At 52.4% G+C, this 19,973-nt stretch overlaps 1 protein-coding gene across 1 annotated transcript; it reads right to left on the reverse strand.

Moving 5' to 3' along the window:
• Positions 1-2,428: 2,428 nt before the first annotated feature.
• PITX1 (paired like homeodomain 1) lies at positions 2,429-17,445 on the reverse strand. Its single transcript, XM_079320172.1, has 4 exons — positions 17,404-17,445; positions 8,688-8,869; positions 5,678-5,883; positions 2,429-2,977 (listed from the first exon to the last, which is right to left on the reverse strand). Exons 2-4 carry the CDS (start codon positions 8,848-8,850, stop codon positions 2,438-2,440), a joined length of 909 nt encoding a protein of 302 aa, XP_079176298.1. The 5' UTR covers positions 8,851-8,869; positions 17,404-17,445; the 3' UTR covers positions 2,429-2,437.
• Positions 17,446-19,973: the final 2,528 nt, after the last annotated feature.

Genomic DNA, 19,973 nt, shown 5'->3' on the forward strand with positions numbered 1-19,973 from the left:
GCGCAAACTGCGCGTTTGGGCCCGGCAAGGGCCCCGGCCGCGGCTATTCCTGCCGCGGGCTCCGCGAATTTAATCGATTCCTTCTATCGGTTATGGCATTTGGGGCAAAACGTTAGTAGTGATCGCAATAGTTAATATATTGACATCAAATAGCAAATAAATAGCAATGAATTCAGAGGGGTTCGTGCTTGCAAAAACTTAAAGGAAAGGGAGGATTAATGGAACAATCTTTAAAATCCAGAATTTGGAGAAACAAGAGGAAAACGCACCTTAGCCAAACGGGACGGGCGGCTGCGGGAGAAGGAGCAGTGCCAGGGCTGCGAGCCACCGGGGGTGCGCCAGGGCGCGGGGATTGACTCTTTGGGGAGGAAAAAAACCCGATCCACGGCCGGAACGCTGGGATTTAGTGGGATTCAGAAATGCAGCGCAAGGAGGGCTGGATCCCCAGCTCCGGCAAACAGAGCTAACAGTCTGCCATAAAATTGGACCTGGGAAGGGTTTCCACAGCCAGGGGGAAGGGAACGGGGCTCATTCCCTGTCGGGATGTTGGGGGGGAAGCGGGGAGACGGCGCGACTACCGGGGAAAGCGGGGGGAGGGAGGGGGAGCCTCCCCAAAATGCCATCACGGGGAGCGGGAAGAAGAAAGTTGCTTTTCTTCTTGCTTAATCATTCTCTTAAACACAGCTAGGAAAGAACATTAAAGGCATTTCTAGATTTCGTTTCGGTTCAGTTTTTTTTTAAAGTTTTCTTTTTTATTCCCATGCTCTTAATTTTGAAAAAAAAAAAATAATCACAAAACATAACTTATAAAACAATATATATACTGCATCCTTATCCACAACAGCATAATTGAAACATCCAGCGTAACGTTTACCACAGGTGTGAAATACACTGGGAAAGAAGTACCGTGTGCATTTTATGTCTCTTTGTCAACTACAGGTAATAAGTATCGACAAAAATAAGCAACAAATATGCCTGCAATTAAACTTCATATGCCTTTTGAATGCGTATTAATAAAAATCATATTTATAATTTCCATATTTTGTTTGGGTTTTTTTTCCAACAAGCACTTGTAAAAGTATCTATATTTACATAATAACACCTTAAGATAATAATACCTTAAGAAATTTTTTTGGTTCCTTGTTTTTCCTTCACATTTCGAAAAGCAAGGAACGCTTTCAGCTTTGCTAAGAGCCTTTCTGGACGCCGAAGCTCGCTGTTTCTCTAGCAGAGATGCAGTATCTGAAATCACTTCATAACAAACCATTTTTCGTCTTTTTTCCGAGACTTTATAAACTGGGGTTGGTTATCGGTTTTACTTTTCAAAGAGAAAAAACACCCCCTTACATTTAAATAAAGATGAATGATAATTTCATTATCAGGATAAGACTTTGGATGGGGAAAATATGAACAGTTTTCGCACTGCTGAAGGGTTTCTGTGCCCTCTCACAACCGGGGATACTGCAGTCTTTTGGAAAGGATGAAGAGGTAGGAACCTTGAGCTGCTTAGTATCAGGAATGACTGGATTAGAACTTCCAACTAAAGAAAAAACATCAAGAATCATGCATTTTAAAAACAGTTTATTCAACGGCCAAGGACAATGATCCGGCACAATGCAACGGTAGATATAAATATAACCTTATATAAGTGGTTGACCCTTGTCATTATTATTTTAATAGTTTCATACCTAATATTTCAACCATTTTTTCCCCCGCAGATTCTACTCTGCGATTTGGTTTTTGTACCCCTTTCCTCTTCCCCCAACCTTATTTTTTTTTTTTTTCCGAGTATGATTCTGTTTCTCAGTGGTAAACATTAACCAAACTCTTCCCGTGCGACAAGCGGCCAAGAACCGTCCCACCAGCTCTTACCACCGAGGCGTCCCCTCCTGCCGCCCTCCCCGCGGGGCAGCGGCCGCCTTACCGACTCCTGTGCAAGTTCAAGTAAACACATACAACCCGCATAATCCAGAGAAAAAAATTGCAACTCATCCATGTACCAGATTTCGGTGTCTCTTGCAAAAGTTTTCTGGTCCGTTTACGGTTTTAGATGGGGTTTTTTTTTTGTTTTATGGTTTTTTTGCTTGTTTTTTTTGTTTTGTTTTGTTTTTGTTTTAATATATTTTAAAAGCGCTGTTTTGTTGGTTGCATCCTTGTTTCGCTTTTTTTTTTTTTTTTTTTTTTTTTTCCTAGACAATCGAAGTTCGCGGAGTTTTGGGGGCTTTTTTTTTTTTCCTTTTTTTTGGGAGGGGGTATGTGTGTGTGTGTGCTTAATTTTATTTTATTTTATTTTTTCCCTCTTTCACTTGCTTGGGTTTTGCTTTTAATCATCATCGGGCTTAATTTTTTTTTTTTTTTTCTTTTCCGTTAAACGTCGCTTTGCTTCTGCTTTGCTTTGTCGGCGGTGCTTTGTCGGAGGTGGTTTGTGTCAAGTCCGTCAACTATTGTACTGACAGGCGTTTAAACTAGAGCCGGGGCTTTGCAAACTGCTGTAGCCGAAACTGGAGTGCTGCTTTGATTTCAGTCTGAGGCTGGCTAAGCTGGAGTTGCAAGTGTCCCGGTAGACGCTGTAGGGCGAGCCCGGTGGCCCGTAGGGACAGGCCGGCGAGGACATGGCCGAGTTGAGCGAGGAGCCGCTGATGTTGTTGATGTTGTTGAGGCCGGAGTTGGCCATGCCCGGCACGCCCGAGTGGCCCATACTGGAGGGCATGTTCATGGAGGGGATGCTGCTGGGCGCCGAGAACATGGACTGCGAGGAGAGGGGGCTCATGGAGTTGAAGAAGGTGAAGCTCTTGGTGGAGAGCGGCGCCGGGGTGAGGCTTTTGGTGGCCCAGTTGTTGTAGGGGTAGCCGGCGTACATGTCGTCGTAGGGCTGCATCAACCCGCTGAACTGGGGCACGTAGCCGTTCTTGCACAGGTCCATCTGCTGGTTCCGCTCCCGCTTTCTCCACTTGGCTCGGCGGTTCTTGAACCAAACCTGCGTGGGGAAGGGGGAGCGACACGTCTCGGTGAGTGCGGGGCCACGGCAGACCCCACCCCACCGACGGCGCGGAGATGCGCGCAGGGGAGCGCAGGTACCCGCGGCTCAGTGCCTGTTCCCACAGCCCAGAGCAGCTCCGCGCCCCGCTCCGCCTGTCCCCGCGCAGGGGAGCGCAGGTACCCGCAGCTCCGCGCCCCGCTCCGCCTGTCCCCGCGCAGGGGAGCGCAGGTACCCGCAGCTCCGCGCCCCGCTCCGCCTGTCCCCGCCGCCCCCCGCCCCGCTCCGCAGGGCTCTGCGCGCATCCCTCGCTGGTTTTGGGATGTGCAGCCGCCTCTCTGCCAAGGATGCAGAGGATGCCGAGATTCCCGGCCCCCCGGGCCCCGCCGCCCCTTTCCCGGAGCCAGACAGGGGGCGAAGACACGGCCCGCTCTGATCAGGGCCGGCTCGCCCCGGCTCTGCCGCGTTTCCGAACGCTAATGCTGTGTAATAAAAGTCCCTTGTTACAGATCATAAAAAAAGGGATTGGATTAGTATGTTTAGGTTTAAAAAAAAAAAAAAATCAATCCCTCGGATAGATGCAGCCTCTGCCTTTATATCTAATGAGAATTTACAGCCCTAACTAGGAAACAGGGAAGTGGGGCTGGTCTTGATGTTTGATACAAAAGCCCGGTTAAAATCGCACTCTTATTCTCTTATTATATATATATATATATATATATATATATATATATATATATCCCTCGGAAAGCATTTGAGTCCACCGTGATGAAAGCTAGACAGCTTCAAAAATCTTTCAAAATTGGTTTAAAATCTGCATCTGCTGCCTGCGCCCAGCCTGCGAGCCTCCCTTGCAGCATCCTCCCCAGCGCACCCCGGCTTTGTCCCACCGAGCCAGGGCCCCGCGCTCCCTGCGGACACCGGGCCCGGCCCCGCGCAGGCTGCGCTCCCTCCGGTGCCGGGGCGGGGGCGGGGGGCGGCTCTTGGGGCCTCCCCTCCACGGCGCAGAAATGGCATAACTATTATTAAATACCGGGCTCAAGGATGGAAACTCCGTGGGGGAACGGATGGCGGAGTCTATTTTAAAAAATAACAATAATAAAAAGAATCCCGTATAAATAGGAAACGAAAGCCAACATGTTCAAAACCTGTAATATACTCCTCGGAAGGTGCTTCCAGACAGGAATTTCCTGAAAATGAGGGTAATAGTTTTAATTATGGCTCCTAGACATTTTAAAGGAAGGCCCTCATAGCAAATTAAGGTTAGATTTGCAATCTGCCATCTCAAAACATTAAACCCAAACATTTCCACAAAGAAAGGGAACGAAATTATGTTAATTGCAACTCATATTTTACTTATATTTGCTCCCTGAAATATTTAACCAGTATTAATGCTCAGGCTTTGTTTTGTTTTAAACTCAATTAAGACAATGCTTTCAGACGCATTTGTTTCAGATGGGTGTTTACTTTGTAAATGTTTAAAGCAGAATCTCTGTAATCCGATTTGGTCACTCAAGGTTTAATTGCCAAGTTAAAAACAAAAAAAAACGAAAAGTAAAAAAGAAAAAGTGGATTTTCTGTGCGGTGGGGCTTCGCTCTGCAGTTCCCGTTTCCTCCCGTGCTTAGCCCACGGTCCCGTGGTGTGCGACCACTGTCGAAACCGCGCGGGGAAACGTCTCGGGTGGAAAAAAGCACTTGGGAAGTGGAAAAACCGAGACACAGTGATAGATCGATAGAGACCGAGCCGCTTCGGCCCGGTCGTTTTTTGCCAGGATCTTTCATTCATAAATCCCTCTAAGGAGCTGCCGAAGCACACACACACGTGTAAATATATATATATATATATATATATATATATATATATATATGTATGTATGTATATATTTTTATATATATTTCTCACTGTGTGCACCAACATTATCGAACCCCTCGAGTTTAGCTAAGAGGCGTATATATATATATATACATATATATATATTTATATATACACACACTATATGAGTATCTATATATATTTATATATATACACACACACACTATATGCGTACATATACCCCAGATATATATCTATATGAATCTACATGGTGGCATAGGCTCCGAGGTGTGTAAAAATCGAGCGCCTTCGCCGTACAAGTTTGTGTCTTCAGCATATATTGACTTTGCGACCGCTCCCCAGCCCCTGCCCTTCGCTTTCGAGCTCCGCAAACAGCCCGCGGCCTTCGGAGATGCGCGGCTGGGAGGGGCCGGCACCGAGACCGCGCCGTGCGGAGCGGACCTCGCCATCCCGCCGCCGCAATAGCGAGGGGCACTGGTTTGGTGGAGGATGGCCTTTGCGATCACTGGGAATAACCAGAGCAAAAGGAAGCTGCTCGGATGGGAGCTTGCTCCATTCCCGCGCCGTATTTCGTCCAGTCCAGAGTCCCCCCTGCAGCCAGACCCTTCCCCACCCCGGCCTTTCTCTGCTCCCTGCACCGCTCGTCGCCCACCTTCCGAGCCGGTCCCCAGTGCGAGTCCGACGGTCACCACCCGCTCCGTGGCCGAGAGCTGAATTTCTCCTCTCCGGCCTTGAGATTTGGTCATTAAAATCCAGCCCAGAGCAAACCGGCGCAGCGCTGCCAGAGGAGCAGCTTCCCCGAGCCCCCCACGCTCCGGCCGCCCCGGAGCAGAGCTCGTACGCGGCGGGGCTGCAGCCCCTCTTACCCGCACTCGGGGCTCGGTGAGGTTGGTCCAGACGGCGATCTCCTCCCGCATGCTCATGTCGGGGTAGCGGTTCCGCTGGAAGGTGGCCTCCAACTCCTGCAGCTGCTGGCTGGTGAAGTGGGTCCGCTGCCGCCGCTGCTTCTTCTTCTTCGCCGGGTCGTCGGCGGCTCCGTCCTCGTTTTTCTGCTCGCCGCTACGCTCTTTTTCTGCGAGGGGGTAGGGTTGGGGATAGTTGGTTTATATGTTTTTCCTTTTTCGTTTTGTTTCGTTTTGTGGTTTTTTGCCTTCTTTTTTTTCCCCAGTGCACGCACACAAAGGCAGATACCCCCGCTCCGCACCCAGCGCTGCCCATCCCTCGGGAGGCACGCGTGGGGCACCCACTCGTGTCCCGCTGGGCCCTGCACTCAGCGAGCGCCTCGCAGCCCAACCCGCTCTTTCCCGGGATGCTGCGGAAGGAGCAGGGAGCCCTGCCGGGCCCGGGGCACCCAGGGCCGCAGCAGGAGGGACCCCAGACCCTCAAAACGGGCCCGACGGGTGACCGCATTCGTGAGGAGCGGGGTCCCCGTATCACCGCCCGCTCCGCCTTTCTACGGCACCTTCTCGCTGCCTCCAAACCAAGACGTGATCTTTGCTCCATTGTCTTTGTTGTGCTCGGCAGCGACAGGAAACTTTGGAAGGGCAAGGGTGGAAAACCCAGAGGCAATTTATTGCAAAAGGCCCCTCTCCGCTTCCCCACTTCATTCTCTTTCCATAATTATTTTATTCTTCATCTTTGAGGATTTTGGTGTCTATTTTAACACAGGGCTGAGCGAAGCCTCCCGCAAAAAATCATATCGGAAGATGGAAAGGGAAAAAAACCGCCCAGGAGGGTTTTCTCGGCTGAGATTTGCGCGGGCTGGGAGCAGGAATTCAACACCGGCCCTGCGAAGCCCTTCTCGCCTTTACTAACGGGCTCTGCGGCTCTCGCAGCCCGGTTCGGGCCCGGTTCGGGCCCGGTTTGGGCCTGGTTTGGGCCGGCTGAAGCGCTGGGAGAGGGGCTGGAGGCCCTGAACCGGAGCGCTCCGGGCTGGGCCCCGGCGGCTGGGGGAAGGTGCGGCACGGCCGCGCAGGGCCGGGGGACGAGCCACCCCCGGCCTCGGTCCTGCTGCTGCAGAAGGGAAAAACACGGCGAGTTTTCTCATTTAGAGATTTTTTTTTCTCCTCTTTTTAAGAGGTTTTTATTTTAAAAACCCACTTGCAGAGGGTTTTCTCCCGCCGCCAGCGGGACCGGGGGCATTTCTACAGCCTCGACCTCTGCGAGGTAAATGGGAGTCTAAAAATAATCGCGTGCTGAATCCAGAGGCCGGGAGAACTCGTCCTTGCAAAGTCACCCTTGAATCGCACCTTGCTGGGAACCCTCCATAAGAAAAGGGGTGAGGGTGCGAGCGAACCTCATCTGCTCAGTGGACCCCAAAAGGGGCCGATGGCTCTGGGGTCTGCAGAGCAAGCAAGGCTTCCCAGCACAGACCCCATCGCCCCGGGCCCCTGCTCCCCAGACCGGGCGAGCCGCGTGGCCCGGCGGCGGCGGCGAAACAGAAACAAAAATAATCCCCGCCAAAACAAATCCTCGCGCTTTCGGCTGCGAACAGCTCCGACAGACCGGGCCGAGAGGGAGCGGGGGGCGATCGGGCAGCCCCGACCCCTCGCCCAGTGCTGACTTAATTCTCCCGGTCCTCCCTAAAAATCCTGCCTCAGTGCAGGGCTGTGATACAATTCCAAACCGTAAATTAAGGCATTTTTAGTCGGTGTTTGTAACTGTTTTTAACCATTTGAAAAAATATTAAAATCTAAAGGTATTTTGCAGGTTCTCGGAGAAGAAAAACAGGCAGCTCCTCAGCCCTCTGGCAGCACCGAGGGGTCACACACAGGGGTAGGGCAAAATGGAGCAAATCTCCCTCTCTAATCTCCAATAATCCCCTCTAATCTCAGAGTCCCTTCCAGACGCCGGTCTCTAACTTTGTTTGTGAATCAGGCCGGGAGGCACAACCCAAATCCTTTTTATCACCGAGTGCCACTTCGGGACCGACCCTTACCGCAGCCACTCTCTAGGTTAAAAACTCTCTAGCCACTCCGAAGAACAGCAATAACTATTAGAAAATTAAAATCATATAGAACATAAACTTCCTCTGGAACAGTCTTGCTGGAGCAGGAATATCACGTTCCTTCCTGAAGCTTTTGTTCCTCTCTTCTACCTTTCCCTTGTCATTACAAAAATGTTGTACTTTTAGTTAAATGCAATCTGCGAGAGCACAGCTTTCTTTGTAGCCCTCGGCCTGTTCCCGTGTAGCACACGGTGGTCAGGGCATGGGGATCCTTCATTTTTCCTGCGGGGAAAGCGCTCAACCCCCACGCAAAATCATTCCGCGGCCGCGCACATCCCCTGCGCAGCGGCCCGCGCTGCCTGCCTTGGCCCCACGCTGCCTCTCCGGCTCTGCCTGCCCTTTCCTTCTTTTTAATTTTTTTTTTTTCGCTGACAGAGAGATCTTTTTCCATCTCTGCACCACTCGAGCTGGAAAATAAACCCGGGCAAAAGCTGACATTATTTCAGAAACATTCGGCAAAACCGCACTCCCCGAAGAGCCCCCCCCCCCCTTCCTCCCGACCCCATCAATTAATAACTACAGTTTTTTTATTTAAAAATAAATAAAATAAACAAAAGAGAGCAGCTCCTGGGACGGCACCACGGAGCCATGTGTCCCCCCCGCGGGCTGTCAGAGCCGGGCACGGTGGGGGAGGAAGCTCCAAGAGGGCCCCTGCCCCCCGCCCCGGTTCCCGGGGCTCGGTTGGGATGGAACCGCCGCGATCACCGGCAGCTCTTGGTCTCCCTTGTCCCTCCATCGGCTCCGGTTGCGCGGGGGGCACAGGCACAGCACCCCCGGGCGCCCCGCGGAGGGAAGGGGCGGTGGGGAGGGGGAGGCAGCGCGGGGGGAGCGGGCCGGGGCCGCGGGGGCGCGGGGAGGGGGAGGGTTACCTGGCACCTCCGTGTCGGAGGATTCACTGGCTGAGTTGTCGATCGGGTCTCTGGGTTCCGAGGATCTTTGCAAATGGAAGCTGGAAGCCATGTCATGAGAGGGTTGGGGTCTCAAGCTCTCAGGCAGTCTCTCCAAATTCATTCCACCTTTAAAGGAATCCATGGCAGGGGCGCCGGGCTGCCTGGGGGAGTTTGCAGGTGTTTATTCCACACAGAAAGGAACAAGGAGCTTTTTTTTTTTTAAGAAGAAAAAAAAAAATCAACAAAACCCAAAAGCAAATCCACTTATTACTAACAGTATTATTTTAAGGGTGTCGGAAGCAATCTGAGCAGTGCCTGGAAGGCGGTTGTCTCTGCTGGGGAGAGGCACAGCGCTCCGGCCGCATAGGCAGGGAAGTAGTAAAGATCCCTTATAGAGAAACGCGAGTTGCGAGTTGGACAGTTTAAAGCTAAGGAGATTAAAGTGACCTGCCCTAGAACAAATGCCTGTAGTTAAACGGGGCTCCTCCCCCTGAAGGTTAAAACCTCCCCGTCTCGCTCATGCATCACTCCATCTAGCGCTGGCCCAGCCCGGCCGCGCGGGACCTGCCTCCGCACTCCCCGCCACCCGCGCCCCTTGCGCGCCCGCGGCCAGATCGCAGCCCCCCGCAGCCCCTGCGCGGCCCCCGCCGCTGCCCGCTGCTCCTTCGGGAGTGCCTTCCCTCCTCCTCTTCACCCGCCTCCTGCCCGAAACTTGGTGATGTATTAAAAATATTTCACAAACGAATGGGAAGGTGAACAATCCTCTGGGGACCCCCGTCCTGCCCCAGCGCCCCGTCAATTCGCCCCCTTCCCTAATCTCCTACCAGCCGGCAGCGCGCAGGTTGCGCCCCCGCGCAGCACGGTATCCCCACAGGTATCCCTGCACCCTTCCAGGCTGGGCCTCACGATCCGAGGAACCTCCGCATCCAGCAGTGGATGCGCACCCTTCCGCGCACTCCTCAGCATCTCTGCGCGGGGCTGAACGATCCTACCGCATGTTTCAGTCCCAAGGGGAATATGTTCCTGGAGGGGTGTTTGGACTGTGGGCTCTGTCTGACCTGGTTTAAACCTTTATAAGCATTATTTTCCAGGTTGCGGGTTTATAGCAACGCTGGCCGGGCCCTACCTGGCCGCGGGGGAGCCCAGCGGCAGTGCCATCTCTCCCATCACATCATCTTTCAACACATGATTAATAACAAATAATTTTCCTGCTGCAGCCGAACTCGCGGTGACCCTCGGGAGGGGCCTCTGCGACTGTGCCAGTCCGGGGCAGTCGGCGAGGAGGGGGTGGGAGACCCTCAGCCCTCCTCGGCAGAACCCCTCTCCTGTATCGGTCACCGGTGCAGCCTGTCCCAAGGCAGGGGCGTGTGGAGCGGGGCCCCGGTGCTGCCCACGCAGGCCGGGATACGGCTTTAGCCCTCCTGGATAACACCTCGGTGTTTTGGCGAAGTGGAAAAACCCACGGGGAAAGAAAGGTGGGAACAGCGGGTACTGGGGATGAGGGGAACGGGGAGAAGGGAAACGGGAGGAAAATCCTGCCTAGGGAAGGGACGCTCTCTCCTCTCCACTTTCTCGTCTCACTTTAACTGATCTATCCTGACACTCTATTTTGCTTTCAAATCAAGTAAAGATGTGGGAGAGAACTTTTGAACTGTTTTATCGAAAAGTGGAAGGAAGCAGTGTTCCAGCAGCGCAGGCTTTTCCGACCCCGCAGGGGTGATGGAGTCGGGGCCGCCCCGCACCCCCGGCAGCACCCCGCCAGGCCCGGGGACCCCAGGCGTGGGGAGCCCAAAGCTCCGAACCTCTGGTCTAAAGCACCATTCAGGGGATGTACGTGTGAGTGCTGTCAGGGTCAGCTCTCCAGAGCTCTCTTTCTTTTCGATTTTTTTTTTTTTAATTTTTTTTTTTTTTTTTTTTTAATTTTTTTTTTTTAACATCTTGACGTCCTTCTGCCTGTTCACTGCTCCCGGCTGAACTTCGCTCAGGAGTCTGCAAACGACTGGGAATTTCGAGCACCCAAGGTGCACCAGACAACCTCGGGGCTGCTTAAAGATGGACGTGATTTAAAATGCAAATATTTACCAGGGTCTCTGAACCTCGAGGGGCTCAGCTGATTCAGGAGGCATGGGAAGGATGGAGGAGACCTCCATCCGTGTGAGAAGCAAGAGGTGGGAGCGGCCTTTCTCCCAAGGAGGAGGGAGGTGAATATACTGCAAACATGCACTGTCTAAGACCCTTCACCGTCCCCTTTTTTTCCTTTATTTCCGTGGGTGGCACCCCAAGGTCGGCCTGCGGGGGCTCCCCCGCCCTCAGCGGAAGGGGGACGGAGCCCGGCGGGCCGGGCTGGAGGGAGGCGTTGACCTTAGGGGTCTTTTTCAACCTTGATACTTCTATGATTCCACAAGTCTGCCAACAGCCAGGCTTCGCTCCGGCTATTTTAAACCCACTGCTCACAGCAGCATCCGAACCGCAGGCGGCACTTTTTCGTTCCTTTACATTTATTTTTTTTTTAATAATGCACCTAATTAGAGTTTTTATTCTGTTTTATAAAATCTAGTTTTAAAAAATGCGTTCTAGGCTCAGTTCTTCCCTCCTGGGCGCAAAGGTAGGCTCTGCCTGGGTACTGGCGTGATTCTGCCCAGGCGGTGACCGCGGTAATGCCGGGTCCGGTTGTCTTCTCAGGAGATCGCAGCCCTCGGTTCCTCCGGGCAGACATCCCTGGATATCGCCCTTAAACAGAGAGTAACGGGCAGGCCCTCGGGAGCCGGAGCAGCTCCTGGCTCTCTCCTGACAGTCTCCATCACTGTCCGTGCCCGGGCCGAGGTGAGGACGGGCATTTACTGCGCACTTGCGCACGGGTCGGCAACTGTAAAATATATCTGTATCATAGATCTATCTAATAGATATCTTATATCTACCTAATCCACACCATGTATCTCTCTTCTGTGTATGTCTCATACATATTTCGTGGATTTAGGAGCATCCTCTCGCACCGCGCTCTGTGGAGCGGGCACAGTCCTACAGCACAGAACCAAATCCTCCCGGTAATTCCCGTTGCTCGCGACACTTATGTCACGACAACAGAGCGCGCTCCAGGGCGGACACCCCCAGACCTAAGTTTTCTCCTCTTTCCTCCCATCCAAGCGCTCTCTGCTTCGGGATGGCGAGGACACCCCTCGGCAGGCAGCTCCTTCCACCAGGCACTACGTCACCGGTCCATTCGCGTGACGTCATTTGTTGCCTCCCTGACTTCACGTCTCACCTTTCAGCCAGGCAAAGTGACCCAAGGCAAGCCTTGACGTCCCACCCGGAGCCGGCTGCTCTTCCCGGGCCCAGCGGGCCCCACTGTTGGGCAGGACGGGGGCACCGGGCTCGGGTTCCCCTTTCTCCCATCACCCGGCGGGGGGCTGAGGAGCTGCGGGAAGGAGGAGGCGCCGCAGCAGCCCGGCCGCAGAGACCCCGCCAGGACGGCCCTGGGGAGCCGCGACCTGCGTGGGCGTGGGAAGGGCCGGGCAGAGGCGGAGAGAGGGTGGGGCCGGGCCGAGCGGGACCCCGGAGCTCCGTTCGTGGGAACGCTCCGTGGGGCGGCCGGAGCAGCGCTGCTCCGCTCCCGCGCAGCCACCGCGCTCCCGGCACCCCGGCCCGGGACTGCGTCAGGGATCTGTAAAAGGCTGGAAACCTGCAAATAAAACCGCACCACTTCCTCCTGCTATAAATATCCCCAGAACTAAGGATGGCGCTTAGAAATAAATCAGCGCTGGCCACGCCAGTGACAGCCCAATGAAGAAGAGACGCGTTTGTCCGAGAGTAGGACTCACTGCCCGAGAGGGGACAGGGCCGTTTCACTCCCAGGTGCCTGGAGGGGTCCCTACTTTCGGAGAGGGGCTCCCATCCCCGGCTGGTTGCGATGGTTTCAGCCAATGCCAAACCACCTGGGCCGTATATCAGGTGGTGAAGTTCAGTCTCTGCCAGCTTTTCCTTTTCAGATTTATTACCTTTGTATAGACTCAGATTCAGTCTATAAATTATTAGGAATTGTTGCAAAAATGAAGGCACCTCCTCCCAAGTGCAATTCTACCTGAGAAGAGAGGGAAGTCTTCAGAAAAACAGAGCTGCAGTGAGGCAAGAGAGGAGGGAGAAACCCTCCAAGGCAATCCCAACCAAATTCAGTTCAACCAAACCCAGCCAAACGCAGTCCAAACAACTCCAATTCAAACAAACTCAGTCCAACCAAACCCAATCCAGCTCAACCAAACTCAAGTCCACTCAGCCAAACCACACCAAAGCACAGCAAAGCAAACCAAATCAAAGTACACCAAATCAAACCAAAGCACACCAAAGCACACCAAAGCACACCAAAGCACACCAAAGCACACCAAACCAAACCAAACCAAACCAAACCAAACCAAACCAAACCAAACCAAACCAAGCCAAATCAAACCAAACCAAACCAAACCAAACCAAACCCAGACCATGCCAAGCCAAATCCAAACAATGCAATCCCGACCAAACCAAGGCCGCCAACCTCCCCCGGCTCCCTCTTCGCTGAACCCAGGAGACCGGACCTGATTCGGGAAAACAACTTTTAATAACGGAACCATCCAAAAAGCGCCCCGCGGGCGCACTTTGCTGATGCGTGGCTCTGACCCACGGGATGACCACGCATGTCGCAGGAAGCGGGGTCCGGCGATGCGCGCTCGAGTGTGCGCAGGACTGCGCGATGCCCCGCGGAGCACGGAGCGCCCTGCGGGGAGCGGGGGCTGCTGTTTCGCTGTACCGTGGGGGTGGTGTCCGTCGTTGAAATGTTTCGGGGGTGTCCTGCCCCAAAAGAGCACCACCCCAAAATGAAAAGCATGACCTTACGCACGAGGTGGAGATCCGCGTTTATGCCCCCGCGCAAGGCAAAGCTCTGCTCTCCCCGCGCGACCGTGGCCCCGACCTGAAGGGAAAAGGAAACAAAACCCCAAAACGCCGAAAGGAGCCCCAGAACCCCCCGACCTCTGCCGGAGCTAGAGCCGGGTCCCCCACGGGAGGGTGAAGAGGGAAGCAGAGAGAGGGAAGAAATCCAGCTCGAAGTGCGTGTTAAATCGCTCAGGAGGGGAAGGTGGAAAATTACGCTGGCTCCCGGCCGGCCTGTCGTCCTCTGCGCAGCCAGGACGGCAATTTTCCTAAGAAGTAGAGCAAAACGAAATCAGCCCCTTTTGGACCCGTAGCCTTTGTCCCTCCGTATGTCGGCCAAGCCTCCGCCTTCCGCGGGAGCGCAGGGCCCCTCCGCACCGCGGATGCTCTGCGGGAGGGATTCCAGCCGCCGCTCTCGGCCCCCCTGGCCTCCGAGTGCCTCCCTGCCCCATTCCGCACCCCTCGGTCCGGCCGACCCTGCCCCACCACCCCGGCTCTACCCACGGAAAGGCGATGGGGAAACACACAAGGGGATGTCTGGTCCGGGACACCTCCCGCGGCACCTGGGGTACCCGGGGCTGCCTCCTCGCCCCACCATCCGCATCCCGCTCCGGGGCTCTCCCGGCGCGGCGGCCAGCGGCAGCGCTTGAAAAAACTCGGGATGAAAAAGTTGAAGGCTTAATGTTTTCTGACAGATACAAATGATACCCCAAGGCTTTCCTGAAATGCAGCGACTGACGGCTGGAGAAACGGTTTTCTTATTCAGATTTCTGCAGCTGGAAGCAGCCGGGGGTGGAGTGGGATGGTGCTTGGTTCACTTCGGCCATCATTCTACCAGCACCCCGAAAATTAAACCATTTCGTAGTTGTCCGACCTGGGACAACTTCTTTTATCCCAAACCCCCTCGGCACAGTCTCACCCTTGCCAGGAGCTGCCTTCCAGCCCTCCTCACATCTGTCAGACCACAAGCACTGAACTCTGCTCCAAGAAAATATGATTTTGCTGCTAGCAGCGGTTTGGATTTATCTCTGATAAACCTGATGTGAGTGGGAGAATGTCAGTGCACTGCAATGACAGCGTTGCAGGATGGACAGCTCAGGAATATGCTTTTTTTTTTCCCTAGGTGGGGGAAAAAGAGAGAGAATTCACAATATAGCCACACAATTCCCTCTCTGGGCAGAGCGAACATGCTTTTCTGATTAATTGACGGAGGAAGGGGCACCGGAGTTTGCTAGGCAGCCTGCTCATATTACTCTGTGCATCTTTAGATCCCGAAATGTGGCTCTTTTGTGGGCTCAAAAAGATGCCTCTGAAACAGGATAATCAGAGGCCCGAGCACTCCGTTGGCATTTGTTAAAGGCTCGTCTTCAGGAGAAGAAAAGAGTCTACGTTTAGAATGAACGACATAAGGTTTCCTTGTGGGTTTCCCCCACCTTGTTTTGGGCGAGCAACCTCCTAATTGCTCCAGCATTAAGATGGGAGAAACACATTTCCCTCCAAGAGGACATTTCCTGAAGGGCTGTAATATTCTAATAATGCACTGGACTCTTTAATGTGCTTAGAACAGCAGCGAATCTCTGCAAGACTTACACACTTCCTAATTTGCAAAAATATGAGAAATAATTAACCTTTGAGCATATTCACCTTATAATCTATATTATTTTGTTTATTTTCCCTCCTTTTATTTTTTGTTCTTTTAAAATTTTACCTTATTTTCTTTCTTTCTTCTCTTCACCCCTCCCCATATATATATATATATATATATATATATATATATATTTTTTTTTTCCCTCTCTCCTTTCAATTTTTTCTTCTGACTTCTTTTCTTATTTCCCCCGAATTAGATGATGTCGCCCCGCTGTTGGGCAGCACTGCGCTGCTCCCGGCGCAGCTACGCTCGTCTCCACTGCCCCAGGAGCAAACACCGCCGAGATAAAGGCACGGGACACTTTTATTTCCAGTTTCATTGTGGGAACGGCCGTATCTTAACGGGCACATCTCGGGAGAGATAGGAACACACCGCCTTCCAGAGGGCTGTGCTAATCAGCGCGCCGGGTTAGATATAAAAGTTCAGGGCAAATAAAACGAATTAGTTTTATTAGCACGTTTAGGAGGCGGTCTAACGAAGGAATTCGGCTTTACTAGAGAATGTTTTCTCCTCCCCTTTTGTTATTTAGAAGCAATACATATCTGAGCGGTTCATCACGGGAGGGAAATAATGAACTGTTTCATATGCTGTCATTTTCTGGGAGAAATGCGCCCTTCTATAAACCCGATAAAAAGGAGATATTTATATAAATATATATGTATTTGGAAATATAAATTTTCATGGTAACACATGCATGAACAATAAAACGTGCTGTAAAGGAGAGGTGGCAGAGCCACCAGGTTATTGTTCGGCAGTGGGTTTCGGTAGGAAAAATTTGCCTCGGTCTCAGGAGCCTCTAACTAGTGTAAAACTTTGTCAGGAAAATGTGGCCACGGCTCCAGCGCGGGATTTCCAAGAACTTTGTTCATATTTCAGACAAATGAAGGATTTCTGGGGAAGTTCTGCCAGTGTAGACCTCAGGAAATATTCAGAAGTCAGTTTTTATATAGGCGCCTGGAGTTGGTGCAGGGAATAACCTGGAGAACACGGACCTTGGATTGTTGAGTGGAAAATACGTATTTTAAAATTGTTATTTAAAAAAAAAGCAAACAAAATTTAGGTTCTCGATTCAAGCACTACGTATCATTTTATGTTCAATTCGTGACTCGAACTTTGTGTTTGTCTGCAGTGCGGTTGGCAAAATTTGGGGAAAGGGAGCAAAATAGCAGATAATAATAGAAAATAAATAATACAAATAATAGAAAATTCGCTTAGTGACAAAGTTTTTAACGCGAGACGAAAAACGAAATCCCCGAAAGGCAACATCGGTGGGCATTCCTCATGTCCATTTAACCGAGGTTAACACGCAGAGAAAAAACATTTTTCTCCCAGTTCCAGGATTTTACTCCGCCACAGGAGCTGCGTGGAACCCGCGATGCATATACTTCCCAAAGATGGTGCCTATTTCAAAAATTAAAATAAAAACAAAACCAAAACAACCTAAACCAAACAGAGGAAAGCACAGGGGCTGTAGACTATTATTTTCCTGAAAGGGAAGATTCATCGACGGCCTAAGGTCTCTCCGCCCGCTCGCCCCGCGCATCCCCGGCACAGCCGCCTCTTGGCCGCGGAGGCACCGCGCAGCCCCTGTCCCATCACCCACATCCCCGGCTCGTCCCGGGGAGCCCCAGCCCCGCCGGGAGCGCCCGAGGCTCCGGGCATCGCTGCCGCCACCGGCCCAGCGCACCGGGACGAGCCGCGGAGCGCCCCGAGCAGCAGCGCTGGGGGCTGGAAACGTTACGGTGCGTTTGGAAAAAAAAAAAATTAAATATATATACACACACATAAAAAAATTATAAAATGAGGTAACCCTTCTGGAATCGCCTTTCCCAGCGCATTTGTCAGAGCTGACGAAGCGCAGAGGCCCCGAAAGAATTTATACACGGTATAAAGATGTCAAGGGCTGCGCGGAGAGCGGAGGGGAGCGCGGGGCGGGAGGCGAGGCCGCGCTCAGGGGCGCTCGGGCTCGCCGCCCCGGGCCGGCTTTGTCTGGCGGCGCGGAACGCTGCGCACCCCGAGAGCCCCGGGGAGCCGAGCGCGGCGCGGCGGGCACCCGCGGCGTGGGGCGGGCCGGGCACGGGCGCACGCGAGGGGGGCGGGCCGGCGCGGGGAGCGCGCGTGGGGCGGGGACGCGCGTGGGGAACTCACCGGGCGCTGCGCGGCGGGGAGCCGGGCCCGGCGGGCGCTGTGCGCGCCCCGGCCGCCGCTCCAGGGTTTTCTTGGGAGATTTCCCCGTCTCCTCCTGACGTCAGCCCCGTCCCAGGGTGCCGCACAGACGGGGGAGGGCCGGGGCCAGCGCCGCCCGCACCGGGAGACCGGCGGCGCCGGCCGCTCCGCACCTCCGTCCTGCTGCCCGGGGCATCCCGAGCCCGGCCCCCGCCGGCGGCTCCCGCCCGGCCGAGCCTCTCGCGGGGGGCGGCTGCGTGCTCCTGGCTGCGCGCCCCCTGCCCTCTTAATTTCCTCCCTTTTGTCCGAGGGGACAGGAACGAGGAATGGCCTTTTTTAAAAACTTCTTTTTCCACCCCCTGAAATACTCCCTTGTTTCAGGACCTCAGTGTGGAGCTGGGAGCACAGCGCTGAACACCAGGGAAAGGTTGTGAGCAGCAGCCAGGCTGCTCAGGCTGGAGGATGCAGGGCTTTAGGAGATGCTTGCCTGGGTGATACCGGCACAATGATCTCACTGCTCATTCCCAAGCCCTTAGTCTGCTTTAATTTTCCAGGGATGCTTTTGGAGTTCCAGACACTGCACTTCTCATACCTACCCCCTGGAAGTCTCCCTCTCTCTCTCAAAACACAAAAGTCATGCAGTGACCAAGCAAACACGACGGCAGGGGTGTGCCTAGGGCTTTCCTAAGTAGAGCAGGTCACACACTCATACACACACAGGCTATAACTGTAGCTGAAATCTAAGGACAACGTGTATGGAATGGATCAGAATGATAAATAGCATAAAATCAGGAACAGTCCAGTCCAACACTTGCCATTTGTTATAGAGAGAAGAAGTAAATGGGATTCACATGTCTAGCATTAGCTGGTTGTTAGTCTGTAAGATAATATTAACTTCAGTGCTTACTGGTTTACTCCAGTTTTCCAAGGGCAGTTCCAGAAGGCACCCAGCCTGTAATTTAGGATGGCACATACTGTGTGAAAGAGGCTTTGGCACTGGGGCCTACCAGCACATCAAGGTGATATTAACATAATAAAACTTTTGGAGAGGGAGTAGGAGCTCATAAATTAATGCATTCTACTGTTTTAATGCTGGGAGCTAACAATGTGTTTCCTGTTCAGCTGATCATCCCCTCTGCAGCCTAACAGCTGTTTTAAAGGTGCTGTGAAACTGAAAAGAGGGAAGATGATTGTCTTTAAATCAATGTTTAATGATGTGTTATTAGGAGAAAAGTCTTCCTCCAGCAGATGTTTACATGTTGAGGATGGAGGGGAGCTTCCCAGGCTGGCTGGCTGGCTGGCTGAGAAGCTGGGGAGACACCCTGTGTCCTGCCAGTCTTGCAGATGGCCCAGCACCAGGGCACAGCTCACTCAGCACCAGGAGAGGCTTTGCCCAGGTCTATGGCTGGGTGCTGAAGAAATTCTTCAGGGAGGTTGGACTAGAAGACCTCCAGTGATCCCCTCCTACTGTACCCAGCCTGTGATTCTGAGTCTGTGAAGGTTTTCAAGTAATTTGAGTCATTACTGTGAACAGGTGAATAGGAAAAATACTGAGAGCATCCTGCCTTTGTTCAGCCCGGGTTGTGGCTGTCTAGTTAGGGCATGGGTTGGACTTGATGATCTTGAAGGTCTCTTTCAACCTAGTCATTCTGTGAATTCTGTGACTGAAACATTTCTGAACACTAACAGCACCAACAGCAAGCTTCAGGTACTAGAAAAACAAATGTAGCTTTGAGGCAAGATGTAGGAGTCAACTGAGATAAGGTGGAATAGAAGCTGTGACTATAAGCAAGTGCCTAAATCACATTGCTTGATTCAGAGGTGGATTAATTAGTCTCAGTGCCTGCTTTTTTCAGCTTTCAGAATAAAGGATGGTCATTGCAAAGCTCCTCTCCCAGAGAAGACATTGTATGAATGGAGGGTATCAATAACACACCAGGGCTTGTGTCCAAAAGACAGTGAGGAGTATCCAGAGCTGCAGGGGGTTGGGAGGGAAGGGCACTTCATAACCAGGCGACCCTCCTGGTGCCAACCAAACCAGCAACAAATCATCTCCAAGCCAAGCCAGTTTCCAAAAGTGCTGTTTTCATAGCCAAGATGGTATTCTGTGTGATGGTGACACAGATTATTCCTTCACAAACAGAAGAACCCTTTGCAATTTCTTTTTTAAACCATCACAAACATTCATTAAAAGAATGTCTCTCCATATTTCCAAATATAGTGAAGAAATGACTCTCCAAACTCACCCATTCCTTTATTTGCAGCCTTCCCTGTTAGTCCATCCTTGGAATAATGTCTAAAGGGCCACATTGCTTCTCTGGGAGAAACTGAGATGTTTGGAACAAGATTGGATTATAACATTTCTAAGCTTCCCAGAAGAAGCAAATTGTAAAGAAATAAGCTGCTTTCTGTGCACACACATTTGTTTTGGAGCCAAATGGAAAGGAGAGCTCAGAAAAAGAAATGACAAATTGTTTGGAAAATATTGTCCTTCCCAAGACAGACCTAACCGTATGGGGGGAAGGGAGTCAATAATGAAATTTTCCCTCTAC

The sequence above is a fragment of the Erithacus rubecula genome (assembly GCF_903797595.1).
Source record: "Erithacus rubecula genome assembly, chromosome: 16".
Lineage (NCBI taxonomy): Eukaryota > Metazoa > Chordata > Aves > Passeriformes > Muscicapidae > Erithacus > Erithacus rubecula.